Below are 16,989 nucleotides of genomic sequence, written 5' to 3' on the forward strand. Positions count from 1 at the left end.
TGTAATTAAAAAAATACTGTAGTAACTGTAGAAGCAAAGACTGTATTAATCAATATAACATTGGAAAAAGTCACATGATACTTGCTATTTTGCGGATGCCAGCAGGTGGACTTTTAAGCACCTTCTTCTGATCTGAAGTCTGCATATTTGAATGCAGCATGAAAACTTGATATCTAATGCAAGACAGAAAACAGGTTTTAAGCATCTTCACAAAAAACAGTAAAAACTTGAGTCAACAATATAAACCAGAGTTTTTACCTGTGAGCATTATCAGCAAATCTCTTGTCATCAAAAAGAATACGGTCTCGCAGACTAACTATCTCATCATATCCTGGAAGAAATATTAAAATCGCTCCTAAAGGAAAAAAAAAAAAGTTTGTATACAGAGTTAAATAACAAACTCTTCAAGTATACAAAACTATACTTAAGAATCATGTATATTAACACCCCAAAAGGTTTTACCATTTTGGTATTGCTGAACAGAAAGCACAATTTAATCAGCAAAAGCTGAATCTACAGCAATTTATTAGACGTGTGTATATATACTTACCAGCATCACAACTATGACAGACATTGTAAAGTAAGTGCATAACCAGATCCAGATCCACTTTTTCATCATCAAAACTGTGATGATAAGCTTTCAACAATTCTCTGTCCTCTGCACTAAGGTCACTACCACTTGTTTGGACCAGGGAACTTTCATCCAGATTTCCAAATTCCAGTGAAGCACTAAAAAATATAAATACACAGGCCAGACTCAAGGTTGCTTGCTTCAGGCTTGCATTCAGATATCAATTCAAATTTACATCAAGACTAACATAACTACTATGCCCATTTTTAATAAGAAATATTTAAAATGTAGCAGCACAGCACTTGAATGTTTAGCATTAACTTTAATCATCTTCATTGAAACACAACAGTAAGCAACCCTGAAAGAACTGAAAGTATAAATGCCATTTGTTTAACCACTTAAAGGGAAAATCCTAAAAAGAAACATATATTTTCCAACTACTTTCCTGCTATGGAAGTTTAAGCAGGTACTACACTAACAGAAACTACACTAAGAGAAATTACAATAAAATAGGGCTCTGCAGAACTGTAAACTACTACCTGTAAGTTAATCAAAAAACAATTCTTGAATGTTTTAATGTATTTATCGCTCATCCGTAAAGTTTCTTTTAGTATAGATACATCAAGTATCGACAATACACACCAAAGGGAAAAAAAAAAACCACTATAAAAGATAGATCAGCTTCATTTCAATTACAGAGCCTTAATTTGGGACCATGGTAGCACTGTAACTACAAAACAGCTATCTTCACCATACAGACAGGCTAAGTTAATATAACCACATCTTGCCTAGATGTGGACATACCTGTCAGGGAAGAAGATCAACATAAATGACATAAAAGAAGTCCTAACCATTAGAACTACATATATCATACAACCTATGCCATCATAATCACTATGATGATACTGAATGCAAAACAAACCGTTGAGTAATAACAATATGTTTTCAAAATGTTCCTATGCTCAAATAAGTCTAGCTATCTAGACCAGACTTTGGAACCCACAAAACTATCAACTTTTCTGATTAAAAGGCGGCAAAGCACAAATTGATATTCTCCATGTTATTCCTGCAAAGTAATTATAGTTTACCTGTAGGATTCCAAAAGGTCAATAACCTCCGTCTGTCCAAAGTGCTTAGCCCAATCCAAAGCCATCCTGAAAGAGTTGCATAGTGATCTTTATTACTTCTGTCTTCAAAAGATGTATATCTATACCACATTATGTCAGTAAACAACTGATTCAGTGCATTTTTTTCTATCAATTTCTGCATTATAGTTTAATCAGTACGGTTACTGCTGGACCTGAAACATCCCATTTGCATGGGCATAAATGAGTATGACATATAGCTACATGATTTTTAGATATCTACAATTCTCTACCAAGCAAGAATACTTGCTCTATGCAGAAATGCCTGCAAATGTTGGGGGGAGGGCAGAGTTTGCCAATTCCTCTGAAAAATCACACACCAATGTGCAAAAATAAGCCATGCCTCTTGCAGCACCTTCACTAATAAACCTCACCAGCACCCAGAAGTCATCCTGAAAAGTCACACCTCAGATGTTTTTTACAGTAATGTGTAAAGATTTTGGTCTGTTTGACGCCTTATGGAAGTTGTTATTTTTTCAGTCCTATAGAGGTTACTCTCTTATACTACAAGTGACCAAGCATTTTGGGTCTAATTCAGTGAATGTAGAAAGATTCTCATTTTTTTCCCAATCAGGTGCCAAATCAGGTTAATTGAAAACAGAAGTGTATATCTGTATATTTGGCTGTTTAATTAAGTATTTAATTAAGACTGCAGAAAAGAATGATGCAACAAAAGTTAAAAATTGTTTAGCCTGTCAAAATGTATTACTGCTTACAGCACTGAAAAATTGCTAAATTAATTCATTCAGGAAGTATATTGGAAATCTTTCATTTTATATAAAAATTTATATATTTTTTTCAGTCGAGCTGTTTGTTTTTACCAGCCATTGGATGATTTGCAGTGGATATTTGCTCCCATACTGATCAGTTGCTCTACTGGACTCAAAAAGCCTCTCCCTGAAGCAATCATTAGTGCAGTTGCACTGGTTTCACTGTGCCTGTAGTCAACTGACAAGTACAAAAGAAAAGAAAACAAAACAAAACAAAAGGCAAATGTTATCATTTCATCTAAATGTAACACGAATAAGAATTGCAAAAGCCAGCCCAACCAGAGTTTACTTCCTTACTCCATCCTACAGTCAGTTTTCAACACTATTTTAGAAACATACTATAACATCTGTTAACACTTCAGAACAAGTTCAGTAATGAATAACTACACAATTCAATAAACCCAAATCATCCTATTCAGTTTTCCAATTAGCATTAGAAATCAAAAGTAACACAAAGATTGAAACTGGGATAATAACTTGAATTTCTGTGGCTTCTTCTTTTTTTTCTTTATAGAATAAAATAAACGAAAGAAACCTACCACTGACATTTTCAGTCAAAATGAGATGAAACACCTGAGCAAAGGCATCAACATCTTTATGCAGCCAGATGTCAGAAAGGCAAGAATCCATTTCTTTTATTAGCCACGGTTCAAGGCAATTTACATCTTTTTCAGTCTAAAGAGAAAAAACAGCCTTGAAAGATGAATCTCTCTAAAAAGTTATTTTGTCTCTTTTCTCATATATTACACATTAGGAATTTTAACAGTGTAAGGGCAGTTAGCTTTGTAAGTAACAAGCAGAAATACAGCATTCACACATAAATTAAAGTATTTATGGTATCACATGCAGGTATTTACAACAATGGCAGTGAGTTGATCTAAGGAACAGTTATGTACAACTGTCACCATCATCTAATAAATCATGCCTTGGCTATATTCTAGAATAGTTAAACTAATAAAAAAAGAAACTAATATTTTAAAGCATGTTAACGTCCTCCTAGAAACTCAACAGGAATAATGTCTCTATAAATCAATTTTTAAGTGTCTACTAATATAATGTAAATCTAAATCTTTCCAACAAAAGAAAATGCTTACCAGTTGACTGAATACTGTGTCACCACCATCATCTAACAGATCATACTCTTCAGCTACGCTTGGGACAGGTCTTTGCCTCTGAGATTCTGGTTTGCTATTATTTTCTTGAGCAGAACACCACTCAGTAAGAGTGCTTTGCTGCTTTTCTTCTAGAATGCATAAGATAGTCCCAAAAAGTGTTTTAAAGTGATGTTAGTCATCCATTGCTTTCTGCTACAAAAAGTAGTGAGACTAAGCCAAAAGTTTTTATCTAAGGGCTCCCAAACTCCACCACTGCAAACCTCTGCTTTAAGAACAAGGCAAAAATACCACTCGGGTGTTAAAACTTCCAAAGCCTCCAGTTTTCCAACTCAGTATATTTGAAAGAGTTTCCTAAGTAAATAGTTTTTAAAGAATTCTGAGTTCAGATCTCCTTCCAGAAGTGAAAGATCAAAGAGAAATGAAATAGCTCCTGCATGTAACAACTAATTTTTGTGTACAAGCAGAAAAAACAGTAGAAGACATAGCAGTGCTTTAGCTGAACTTTTCCATCCACAGCAATCAAAGCTAGCAACATGATAAACAGTTAGGTCTATATGTTATATACACTAGGATCATTTTGCAACAGCTCTTAATTTAAGAGGTACGCCTTTTATAAGTTAAGAATGTTTGCTTTCAAATAACGTATCTACTTAATCAACCTAAAGACAACTGTACCAAGTTCAAGTGTATTACTGTTTCATATCTGAGAAATACGGTGAAAAATGTTACCACTAGGAACTGCTTCTGCGCAATAACCAAAAAGACCAAACAAACAAACTGCCTCTACAGCAGCTGCAGTTTAATTTGCACCCAGAAGTCATATAGTAGCTTCTGCTGCTAAGTCTTTCATGTGGGTAAAACACAAATTTATAGCCCTTTCTGCTCCAGAATAATTAGGAAAGATAAAACAATACTTACCAAACAGAGACAAAAAATATGCAACTATCGAAAGTGAAAATATTTAATTTTTATCTGTTATACTTCAACAAGGTAAACATTGAGAGCTTAAAGATACTTTCTTTCATCTGATCTTGTCTCAGCTAATATTCCGTCTTTAGAATTTCACACACAGAATCACTATATTTAATTGTTCAACGAATCAATGAGCCTCACACCCTACCCGCCCCCTTCCCCAAAAGGGTACCAACCTCGCTGCTTCTCCTTTTTGTACTTTGCCATCTCTTTATTTGTATATCCAGTGCTTCGTAAAATGTCCTCCAGAAACATCTCTTTCACTTCAAAAGGTCTTCCTTGTACTGAAAATATAAATGATTTATACTATACTAAATATTCCCTGGGCCCCCTGATAATCTTAATAAAAATTGCAATTTCATACACATGAGAAATCAACTATGAAACAAAACACTCTCGTTTAAGGGATAACTATTATTTTCCTCGAAAAATCATGTAAGAGTACCTTTATCAGGCATTTCTTTTCTTAAAATTACTGCACTGCAAAACAAATTAACATTTACAAAGGCAAATACCAGGTGGGTACAACGACTTTCACTAACCTCTTCAGTTCTATTGAAGTGGTATGGGAAGAGATGCCTGTGATCAACAGTTATTCATTGCTATTTTATTAAAAGTAGCCATTTTTCTTTAAGGTTAAAGTAAAGAATCCACTGTTAGCTACCACTGTATGACTGACAGATTACAGATGTAACAGTAATTAATACAGCTTTAGTGCAAGATGGCACAAAAAGATTGACGCTTTTGCATTAAAATACTTTCTTTCAAGAGAAGTGTACGAGCAGATGCCTGCTTTACTGAATACTTCCTAACAAATGAGATATTCCAAATGGTCTGTATCTCCTAACAATTTACCCTGATTTATTTTTCAATAGTGCTCATTTCTAGACCACCTTTATGGACACTAAAGATTCCACTGCACAGGGAAACTTTATCCCTAGATTTTAATTTCTGCTCCCTTAGTAGACTTTTGCCATAGCTGAGTTGAAATCACCCAGGACCTTTCTCTCCTTCAGATAGTCCCAGAAAATATAGCTTTGGTTCACGTAATTTAGGAAGCTATACAGTAGGAACTAGAATTTGCTGGAACAAATTAATGAAAGCCAGACTCTTGTCGAACCTAGGATCTGTAGCACCCTGGAGACTGGCGCCTCAAGAACCTTTTCCTGCTCCTTGATCTGAACACCTACATGGCGGGGGGGACTGGGGATCCCCAAACTTACGGTACTTCCTGTGATAAAAACACTTCACTGAAATACTTGCAAATAGTTAATTAAATAAACATAATAAAAAGAAGAGCATCGTTCTAACTTTGATTAACTTCACTTTATAAATCTGACTATATCTGCCTAGCGTTTAAGAGTTGATATAAATACTTACTGTGTATTATTGGACAACTTCCAAAATACCTAATAAAGAGATTTGCATCTAGAGCAGCACTAGAAAGAATTAGTTTTAGACCAGTCTGTTTTTGCAACACATCTCTCAGTTTTATTAACAAGAAATCACTGAATCTATCCCTCTCATGTACTTCATCCTTAAAAAAAAGGAAAGAAAGAAAGACAAAAAAAATTGATAAGCATCACGGATCCAGACTTACAACCTTTCAGAAATGTGAACTTTTTTTTTTTTTTTTTAAAACTAAAACAGTATTTTGTCGGTACATTACGGATGCATTAAGAAGTAGATCTCACTGGCTTTAAATAAGGTTGTTGTTTTTTTTTTTTTAATACTGAGAAGTCAAACTGTTTCAAGAAGTATCATAAAGATATCAGAGCAGACTGCTGTTAATGCACAAGCCACACATAGCTTGATTTCAGAGGCTCAAGTGAACTTCTGGAATTTTTCTAATACTTACATCCAAAGGCATCTCATCTCCAAGACACTGACACAAACTGCAATCCTACAAAATCTACTTTAATAAACTCTCACTTCAGCACTGATGAGCATTTAGAGAAATGCAAGCTATCACACAAATAGAAAAAAAGTCAGATTGCTTAGATCCATTAAGTCATGAACAAGTTCAGCTCAGATCAGTCATATGCCTTAATTGATGTTATAATCTTTGTTGCTGTATTCTTCTATCTTGTTTTACATTATGAACTTACAGAGTAGAGACCCAAATACAAGATTTTTAGACTGAAGGCAAGAATGCATGAAACATTCTTATACTTGTTTCACTTTCATACTTAAGCAACTAAAATTATGCTGTCTTCCAGCAGTGGAGATCTTAATTTTGGCAAGGCGATAAATACTCCAGTTCCACTCACTTCTCAGACTCCACAGTAGGAGTATTCACATAATTATAAACCAACATACTTAAGTAATTTGCTGAAAATTAGATTGCTTATTATCTTGAATACATTTGCGCAAACCTGGACTTCAAAAAGTAGTACAAGATGCAAGAAAAACTGATACGTTCACTTTGAATCATATCAACAAGAAGCTCCTTAAAGCTCTTCTGCCTTCTGACAGAGGATGTTACAAATGACTTAAGGTTCTATTCTCCCAAACTGCATCATGATACCCAAAATCAATTATCAGCATGAACCTAAGGGAAGTCAATAAAATTATTTTATCAAAAAAAAAAAAAAGTATATGCAATAAGAGACATCAGATAAGGGGGAGGAAAAAAAAAGCTACTTTAATTCAGGGTCAGCCAAAACAAGAACATATTAAACGCTCAGGAAATTAATAAGGAAGACCCCCTAGAATCTCATCTTACAATATTCAATATGTACCTGCTCCCTCTCACGTGAAATACAACAAGATTCTTACCACAATAACATGTGTCACTGTTGATAGAGTGCTGTCTCCTGCCATTAGGGTGCGAAGCAGTACACCATTAGTGCAAAACGTTAACAAAGTCTTTGGAGAAACCCTATTAAACAGTTTATAAAGATACTTCAGTCCTTTGCACCATTTAACTGTGTAATGTAAATACACACTAACTTTGCTCTATTTATTAAAAATTAAAGGATTGAATAGCTGCTCACCAGAGGGATTAGATTATAGTTCTTTTACCAAAGAATTCAGGCTCACTATGTGTTTTTACACAGTGGCTATTTCCAAGAGACTTCCTGAAGAACCTTAAGGCTTATGTTCCAAAACTTCAGACAATGAATTCGTTTGACAAAATCAAATGCAAATTTAAAAAAATAAAGGAAAAAGAGGAGCCTGGAGAGCCTATGTTGCTTAATTTACTGGAAAAATCAGTGCAGACACCAGGCTCCCATTTTTCAACAAATATTTGGCCTGCAATATTTGCATTTGTCTGTAATTGACTGCATGACATAAGATCAGCTGATGCATCAATTTCTTCTTCAAGAATTTCAAAATCTGTAAAAGCTACTATTCTGATACCCATAGCAGAGCTAGCTGTGCACATCAAGTTAAAGATTGCCGCTACTCTCTCCAGCACTGCCAGTCTGAGTTCTGAGAAGTTCCTTCATATGGTGCTCTACAGCTCTTCTCTTGAAGGCACAGGACCTCACTCAGTTACCACATGCACGTTTCTTTCCAAGTTTGGAATTTATGTCTCATTTCAAATTTCTTCCGTATTTTGAAGAAGGTAATCAAGATGGAAACATTTTACTTTTCCCAGCTCTAATCTCTGGTCTTCCTCTCTAGTAGCCTCTTACAGAAATCCTAATTGCTATCTAAGTTAATAAAAAAATAAAACAAAAAACACCTCCTGTGTGACTGTAAACATTCCTATTCCCACCTTTTTCACACAATATTGGAAATATTCCTCTCTCTCTCCCATTTGCCCTTCCAAATACTATCAAAAATCCTATTAATTCCTCCTAAAGTAATATTTTCCACGCTGCTTCTAGAAGCTCATCCACTTTGATCTGACTTTTACTGGGTTCTTCAAACATCATAATACTTCCATACGTTAATCATCCACCTCATTTCCAATTCATCTTTAGTACCTCTTGAAATCCCTTCATAGGCTTGTGAACTTTTGTATGCACATTCACACTTTTCCATAATTTGGCTTTATTGTTTCATTGCGTTTGGTTCTTTAGCTACCAGTTATCTTCATCCACACAAGCAACGAAACCTGCCATATCCTTTGTTATCTTCTTCTCACTCATCTCCACACCGTTACCCATTCCTGGGAACCCTGCCAACTACATAGCTCAGTGAATCTCCCATTCTGCTTTAGAAAAATATTCCTAAAATAACCTAGAAATCTCTTTTTATATCATTTCATGCTTAACAAAAGAAAAGTTGAGAAACAAATTACATTTAAACCAAACTAGATTGGTATATTATGCTCAACTTCATCATTCACTTTCAGAGTTTTGTTTTTTCCCTGCCAGATCTCCTATTAACTCTCGCTATATAGCTTTTATTAGAGCATCCTGGTCCTACCCTTCTCCAAAAGTTGTAGAACTTTTGGACCTATGCAATTTAAAAGAAAAAAGGAAAAAAAAAAAAGGAAGAAGGACAAAAAAAAAGGAAAAAGAAGACTTGATCTGCAAGTAAAACAAGAATATCCCTTCCCAGCCCCTGTCAAAGCACAAACTGAGTGAATGCTCCTGCAAGTCCTTTCTGTAAGACAATCTACCACATGCAACTGCAAGTCTACAGGAGGAAAACTATTTTTCACCCTTAAATATTCCATTACCGGAAATAACATATCCTATTATTTAAAAACTAGGAACGCTTTGTTCCTTTGAGCCTTTATTGTGCTATATTCCCAATATATTGTACTTCAAAATGCACACAAGATGAAAGATACTTACACAAGATCAATTGACTTTAAGAAATACTGTTATTACCTGCTTTCTAATCGGATCTGATAACCGATCGTCTGGCCAATTTTTTCTCTTCTTTCTGCTGCCACTCTTTCAGCCACAGCAATAGCGGCCAAGCGTCTTGGCTGAGTGCAAAATATACGACAAGGAATTCCATTTTTGTAACAGTCATCAAGCAGGAACTGAGGAATCTATAAAAAAAATTGTTCGGATTTATTTTTTAGTGTGATAAAGTTATAGCTATTCACTACAGTGAAGAAATGTAATTGCTTCTCAATATTGCACACATTGCGAAAGGATTCGCAATAAGATTATCGTGTCACGTGTACTTGAAGGGGCAGAAAGACAGCAAAAATGTCTAACATTAAGTTTAAGCTCCCTCACAAACAGAAGTCGAAGCTTTTCCCTCCCTTTTCAGAGAGATTTTTAAAAAAATACTTTGTGAAGAAAATTAGCTTTAGAAGGAAAAGAACTAAACAAAACGCTAGCTATATTCCTTAAAATATTTTTAGTTATTTTAATGGAAAACTTTATCAGAAGACTGTGCAGAACTATTTACTCTTTTAATAAGTATCTGCTGGCTTAATAATTCAAAAGCCAGAAAGTGAGTTTTATTAAAAACCAAGACTTTCTACCACACCAAAAAAAAGCTAGAAAACTAGAATAAAGAAATCCTCTATTACAGAAATTAGAATAGTTTTGTGCAAGTACTGTTATCTTTTTTATTTCATTAAAGGAACATACTTGAGTAGTTTTTCCCGATCCAGTCTCTCCTACAATCAAAACAACTCTATTGTCTTTAATTATTTTGACAATTTCTTCCTGTTTTTCAAAAACTGGTAGCGATTGCCTGAAAGAATCAAACTCCGATTCCCCTCTTTTCACAGGAACCTGAGGGATACCGTTGTTAAGCCGTCCACTAGTCTTGCTCATTTCTCTGTTTTCTGAGAAGAGAAGTTAACAAATCACGTGAACAGACAGATACAAAAATCACTAAAATATCACTGAATAATCCTAAAGGAAAATGAACATTCCTGACTTCATATGCATCCCTATGAACAAAGGGACACACCCATCACACATTTAAATAATACATTCAGAGTAAGTTATCCCGTTATTGTGCTTGAAATGAATACTTTTCAAAGGAGTTATTACTTGTATAGCTATTTTGAGTAAAAAAAAAAAAAAAAAAAGACTTTCCCAATACATTGCTCAGGAAGTCTAAAAACATTTATTACGCATCAAAAGCGGAAAGAGAGCTAGAAAACTAAAGCCAAGAAAAGCAGTCTGGCATATTTTCTTGGCCTTTCATATCACTTTTACACATCCACAGTTGCACAAAAACAGTCACTCCACAGTGAAATAAAACGATTTTTAATTTATTCCCAACTGACAAATATTTCTTCTCAGAAAAAATAACTTTACTGTAATTCATACTCCTCCTTTCACATTCTCTCTCAACTTCACTACCTCCTTTTAGTCTTATAGAGCCTGATGCTCTGGTCCAAATGATTTGTCTTAAATAACACAAATTAATTACACAGAATCTATACCCCTAGACACACAATGTACACCATCATGTATTAGAAAGTAATACGTAAGTATTCAAAGAACCTGTAAATCTTCATAACTAGAGACTACTTCAAATTCAGTGTTAGTAAGTACTACTCCAAAATTGCTTAATAATTATTTTTTAGAAAAATGAAAAGCTTGCTGTAAATTCAATTATGTATGTGTAAAGTGATTAAGAGCTTAATAGATTAAATTACAAGAAGCACCGTCTTGCCAAGAATGACATAGACTAACAGATTAAAAGGGCCAAAAACTATAGAAAAAAGTGTTCAGGTGCAGCAAAGAGATTATTTTTACATTATTAGTTTACCCCTTCCCTAAGCAGCTGCTAAGTACTTTTATTATTGTTTCTCTCTGTTTATTAAACAGCCCGTTAACCTATTAAAATATCACCAAATGAAAACTAATAGAAGAAGCACTTAAAAGCATGAACCATCAAAAATCTGAAATACCCAATGAAATAAAGCATATTGATGGAAGTATTTTTTGTGTATTACAGCTAACTGTGCACAGGAACAGAATGAAACTCTTACAGCTGTTGAAGCAATAATGTTGTTAGGACCACTGATATATCAAAAGTAGGTCTTCCAATGCACTATTTCATGTTCTGGAGATCAAGTTTAGATAACTAACTTTTTAGTTCTGAATGAAATCCATTGTTAGAAGATGACAATAATAAAACAAGAAATTTATTTTTTTAAGAACATGAATTCCTGTGAGCAGTAGAACAAACTCAGCCTGGTTTCCTAATAAAGGTGTTCTTACATAGCAGTCCTGAGAGCCTTTCTCTCTTCACTTCCACCTCAGAACTTGTGGGAATTCGTATCTTTGAGAAATTTACCTTTCCAGCCAAATTTGGTTGGAATTGGCCGAAAGATTCAGAAGTAACTTGGCAGAAAAGGAGACATCATAATGTGGGAGACATGATTGCTTAAAATATACTTCCCCTGGTAAACAAGACGTTTTACTCAAAATTAAAGGCCAAGAGAATCAAGTGTTTGGTTTGGGCCACTTTTCCATTTGGCAGGGAAGGGGAAACAAAAGTTTTGTCTTTTGTGATTTGTGGGTTTTCCATTTTGTTTATTTTAAAGCACTGTTGATTTGCAAGTCCATATCAAAACACACACTGAACATACCAGCTTCAATAGCAAATGCATTTCCTCGCTCAGTCTTTGGTAGAAGTTCTGTCCGTTCTTTATTTGTGACAGGAAATCTCTGAATTAAGCTCCGCACAGCATGTTTCGTGTTGGGAGTCAAACAGCAAGACATTACTGCACGTGCCAGTTCTGATCCATCTTTCTTCCTTACGGTCAGGTATCGATTTGCTCCTTTCCTGAGAGGAAAGGAAATTCTGTATTACAAATAAGCAACCTACATACCTCTATGTAAAGCTATTTGACCACAATTCTTTCTTGACTGCTTTAACATTATTTTCAAATAAAAAGTCATATCGAGCAACTTCCAAGTACAACGCACTAAAACATCTACCACCATTAACATGAAGTAGCACAGCACAGACACTGCAGAATTCTGATGGCTTTGCAGTTAGGCCTCCATAATGTAACATTGTTCAGTTATCCTTTCTTTTCAAGCGCTGTCATTGCATTTGCTTCCTAAAAGATAGTAGACAGTTCCATCATTCATTGTATCAATCAATAGTGACAGGTATAACACATAACGATTTCTATACAAATTTAAGAGACTTAGAGGTTGTTAAAAGCCAACAAACAGAAGTAGCAGAAAACCTGCCTTCTAGTAATATTCAAAGCCTGAAGCAAGTCCAGTAAAACAAACTAAAAGCACCTAGATTCCTGTGATGTTCATTATCAAATTAAGTTTTACAATTCAGAAATAGAGCCAACACATTTAATCATAAAACTTCAGTACAAACAGTTATTGCTCATTTGTTCTAAAACTGAACTCTGATACTGAAATGTAAAGAATTGTTGTAAATATGTTTGAAATCGAACTGTTTTGTGCCTGGGCTACAACAACCGATCGACACACTTTGAACATGATTTATTAGAGTAACAGCACAACGTCTCACACCAAGAGCCAAATACCCTCCCTCTAACAGGGATTAAAACACGTACTGGTGGTAGAGTGGCGCACATAGCTGCTTTCTAAACTATTGGCTTGGGTTCAGCTTCTGGCCAATATAAGATTTAATTTCAGAATTACAAAAATATTGGGTGCTTCTCATCACGGCTTCAGCTTCATCTAGGGAAAAGTTGTCAGACCAGAAAAGAAACATACAGCAATACTTCTCCTGAGTGTGCTCCCAGCCTTCAGTAGTCTGCATGTCAGCAACTTCTTGTACACAACTACATGTACACTAACCAGATATCAAAAGAAAAACATACTAGCTATGAAGAGTTTACAATAAGGTTTCTATAAATATTTAACATACGATTGGTCAACTCAAAGGGAAAAAAAACTACGGACACAAAACATCGTCCTACCGTTCCCAAGAGTTCCCATTATTTATTCACTCTATGCAACAAGTACAATAATGAATATTAGATTAAAATTATATTCTATCAAGAAACACAATGATGAAAACCAATCACAATCAAGTTTTTAAAAATAACATTTGAAATGATCAATCTTTAGGAAAATTACTGAAGAAATTTGGGGAGACTAAACCCGAGTAGAACACTGAAGTTCAGAGAAACAAAATCCCTTTTTAAAATCACGCGCAACCTATTATTACAGTCAAAAAAGATGAAGTTTATGTTTTCCTAGGTGAACATTCCCTTTTTCTGAGTTGATTAAATTTTAGTTCAACTGTTTCCCAAGATGCCTATCACCCTGGATAATGGAAAAAAAACTGCAAATAACATACCACAGATTCTGGTAGGATGCTGCTTACAAACACTTAAGTAGCTCTACAAAGAATCAATAAGGATTCAAGTAGGCTTTATCAGCTACAGTTCAGCATAGGCATTGCACAACGCAAGCATGTTTCTGCTGCCCATATGGGTGTTTATGATGTGGCTTTTCAACACCCCTTTCCCCTAAAACATGATACAAAGATACAAAAGTTCAGCTGAACTTACTGGCTCATGGGAATCTTGGCAAAATCAGCTGTAACACCCCTGAGACTGGAGCCAATGTAGAAGCAACTTAACTTCAGTTGAACGTTACCATGCTTGAATAAGCTCTTCTGAAACCAAGACGTGCATCCAGTGCAAACACTACCGAATTGTGCTCACCAACAGGACGTTGGCAGGTAAGCATGGATCAAAGAACTAGTGTTGCACACTTCCTCTGCAAGATTCATGCCATTTCACCGAAACTGAAGAGCAGCAAATGCTGCTACAGCTATACAACACTTCACACACACACACAAAGAGAGAGAGAAGTTTCACAGGGCATTCCATCAGCCTAGGTCTTTTTGCAGCTTTCCCTTTCTTGTTGCTCTGCCACCTTACCTCCCAAGCGAATCTCAGCTTTTATCCAAGCTCATCAGGTAAGTAAACATGGATTTTATCTTCAGAAAATCAGAGTGGGGCAAGAGAAAGAAACATCATAATATCTGCATACAAGCCCTTCTTTCCTGCACTTCTCAACAGAAGCCCTGTTTTGGGGATGCTATTCTATATACCGTCTTACTCTGCCAAGTTCTCAGGTACTACATAAAGACCTTGAGAATACAGTAGTGCTGAACTCGGTGAGGAGCCTTTTTTTAAATGAACACATGAAACCACAAGAGAGCAAAAGGGCAAGCTACCTCCAACTAAGCGTGCCACAAATTTCTTTAGCTAGATCTAAAACAAAGCTAAAGAAAACCTTATTTTGTCTTTCCTTTTAGTCTTTCCTCCCTAGTATAATCCCTTGTAAAAATGCAGGATACGCTAGAAATACAGGTCACTTTACAGTTAGTAAAGAAATTCCATACATTTACAGCTACTAATGAGATTTCATACAGGTACTCTAAACTAAATCAGATTCCAACTTACCCTTTGCTTTTAGAAATCAGACCAAGAGACTGACTGAGACGATGAATAAAAGCTCTTTCAATACTAGTCAAAGAAGAAGGAAATTCCATTTCTAGAAGTATGATAAAAAGAACAAATATGACAACACAACATGTAACATCCTTAACACCATCACCTAGATGCTACGAGTTTTTCAGCCCCCAAACTTATCGTGCTCACACTTTCCTGAAAAGGGCGATAAAACCCATAGGTGCACAAACGCTGCTGTCAGCCACAGAAGTAACGGCAGTGGGGTACCCTCGCGCTTGCAAAGGAGGAAGGTTTACAAGCAAGAGGGGCGTTACTTTCACAAAAAGGAGCTGAAAAAGGCTTCCGTTGGGGCCCTAAGCGTCTGTGACCCCCTCCTCCCGGCCCTCGCCTCCTCCTCCCCCTCCCACCCGCTCGCCGGCTCAGCCAGGTGCTCCGCACCCGGCGCCCAGCTTGCGCCGCCGGTACCGCGCCCGCGGGGCCATCGCACCTGCGGGGCGGGGCGGGGCGGGGCGGGGCGGGGCGGTGCCCCCCCCTCAACGGTCCGCCCTGCCCCCCCCAACGGCCGGGCCGCCGCAGCCCCCGCGCACCTTTCTGATCGCCGTAGCGGAACCGCTCCAGGGCGATGTTCACCGCGATCTTCACCTCCTCGTCGATGCGGATATCCTTCAGCCCCTTGGCGCGGCCGCGGCCCGCACCGGAGGCGGCGGCGGCGGCAGCAGCAGAGCCGCCCGCACCACTACTACTACTACTACCGCCGCCGCCGGGCTGCCGCGGGGAGACGCTGCTGGGTCGCGACATGGCTCGGCGGCCGGAGGGGACGGCGCAGCCGCGCTGGGGGCGGCGCTCGCGCCCACCTGTGCGCGGCGGCGGTGGGTGCCGGCGGCGCGGGGCCCAGCCGGGAAGCGACGGGGCGGGGGGAGGGGGGAAGGAGGTACCGCCTGAGGGAGGGGGCGGGACCGGGGTAGCGTCGTGACGTACGTACGTGCGCGCGCGCGCGGGCGAGCGGAGTCGTCCCTGCTCCTGAGGAATCTCCCGCCTCCTCCGGCCCCGGGGTCCCGCCGGGCCGAGGCCCCGCCCCCAGAGAGCTTGGGGGCGGGGCGAGGCGGAGGCCGTCGGCAGGGCTGCGGCGCAGGCTGCGTCCGTTAGAGCGCGCGTCCGGCTGATTGTTGCCTGGCGTATTCCCCTCAGGTCCCGCAGCCGTGGGCGCCGCATGCTCTGGGCAGAGGGACGGGACGGGACGGCAGAGGCGGACGGTGTCTGCTGCCCGCGGGCCCGCTTGGCCCCGCCGCCGGGGCTGGGCTGGGCTGGGCGGCAGGAGCCGCGGGCGGGCTGGCCGCCCTCGCCGAGGGGCTCCAGGAGCAGGCGGTAGCCCGGGCCACGCCGCGGTAGCTGAGCTGCGGAGTTGTCAGGAAACTTGGGCTCCTCCTGCGATGTGCAGGTGGGTGAGATCACCGCAGACCTCAGCCTCTTAGCTGTGAGATGTTAACTCGCTGTGCGTTTTGGACGAGTTGTGCAGTCATTGAGCGGCTTGGGGACTTAGCCGGTGTTCCGAGTAGTCCCTCGGTCAGGAAATCACTCTCTGGGTAGCGCCATCATCTTTCGTGCCAGCTTTTCGACTCCGCGCTGAGGATGTTCTGCGACCTGGCACAGGGCGCGCAGCTGAAGCTCCCCTCGTTGGCATGAGTCGTCATTCAGTCTTCCCCCACGCTTGGACGTTTTGAGCATACTTTGACCAAGAGCAAACTGATCCTCAAGGGTGAACTTCAGTGGAGAACTGAGTAGATGGCAAACATTTACTGTCTGAAGTGGCTGCCTGCAAAATACCTTTTAAGAGAGCGCTACCAAAGTTGTATACAAAGCTCACTTCACCATAAATCTGCTCTGAGAAGTGGCTCTGCAGTTAAAGGTTTGCTTGGTTGTAGGGTTATTTAAATATTCTCAGTTTTCTAATCTAACTTTCTTCTACACATCTTCAACAGAAGCGTTTAATGCTATTTAGCTACAGATATTTCCATGATACTCAGTAGGGTAGTGTTTGAGCACATCACATTTATTAATGAACCAAATTGTATAACATCACAAGGTAAGGATTATTTTTCCTTACTGT

General features: G+C 38.5%; 1 protein-coding gene across 1 annotated transcript in view; it reads right to left on the reverse strand.

Moving 5' to 3' along the window:
* LOC104150983 (YTH N6-methyladenosine RNA binding protein C2) overlaps window positions 1–16,247 on the reverse strand; it is a 33,103-nt gene extending 16,856 nt beyond the window's left edge. The window contains exons 1-15 of the mRNA XM_068924295.1: window positions 15,470–16,247; window positions 14,874–14,964; window positions 12,048–12,244; window positions 10,084–10,283; window positions 9,364–9,530; window positions 7,352–7,454; window positions 5,954–6,110; window positions 4,750–4,857; window positions 3,581–3,729; window positions 3,026–3,161; window positions 2,538–2,664; window positions 1,660–1,725; window positions 551–729; window positions 259–355; window positions 86–173 (exon numbers count right to left, since the gene is read on the reverse strand). Of these exons, the coding sequence (XP_068780396.1) occupies window positions 86–173; window positions 259–355; window positions 551–729; window positions 1,660–1,725; window positions 2,538–2,664; window positions 3,026–3,161; window positions 3,581–3,729; window positions 4,750–4,857; window positions 5,954–6,110; window positions 7,352–7,454; window positions 9,364–9,530; window positions 10,084–10,283; window positions 12,048–12,244; window positions 14,874–14,964; window positions 15,470–16,094 (2,490 nt within the window). The 5' untranslated portion in view covers window positions 16,095–16,247. The remainder of the gene's footprint in view (window positions 1–85; window positions 174–258; window positions 356–550; window positions 730–1,659; window positions 1,726–2,537; window positions 2,665–3,025; window positions 3,162–3,580; window positions 3,730–4,749; window positions 4,858–5,953; window positions 6,111–7,351; window positions 7,455–9,363; window positions 9,531–10,083; window positions 10,284–12,047; window positions 12,245–14,873; window positions 14,965–15,469) is intronic.
* Between the last annotated feature and the right edge of the window lie 742 nt (window positions 16,248–16,989).

This window comes from Struthio camelus, chromosome W (genome assembly GCF_040807025.1).
Source record: "Struthio camelus isolate bStrCam1 chromosome W, bStrCam1.hap1, whole genome shotgun sequence".
In the NCBI taxonomy this organism is placed as follows: domain Eukaryota; kingdom Metazoa; phylum Chordata; class Aves; order Struthioniformes; family Struthionidae; genus Struthio; species Struthio camelus.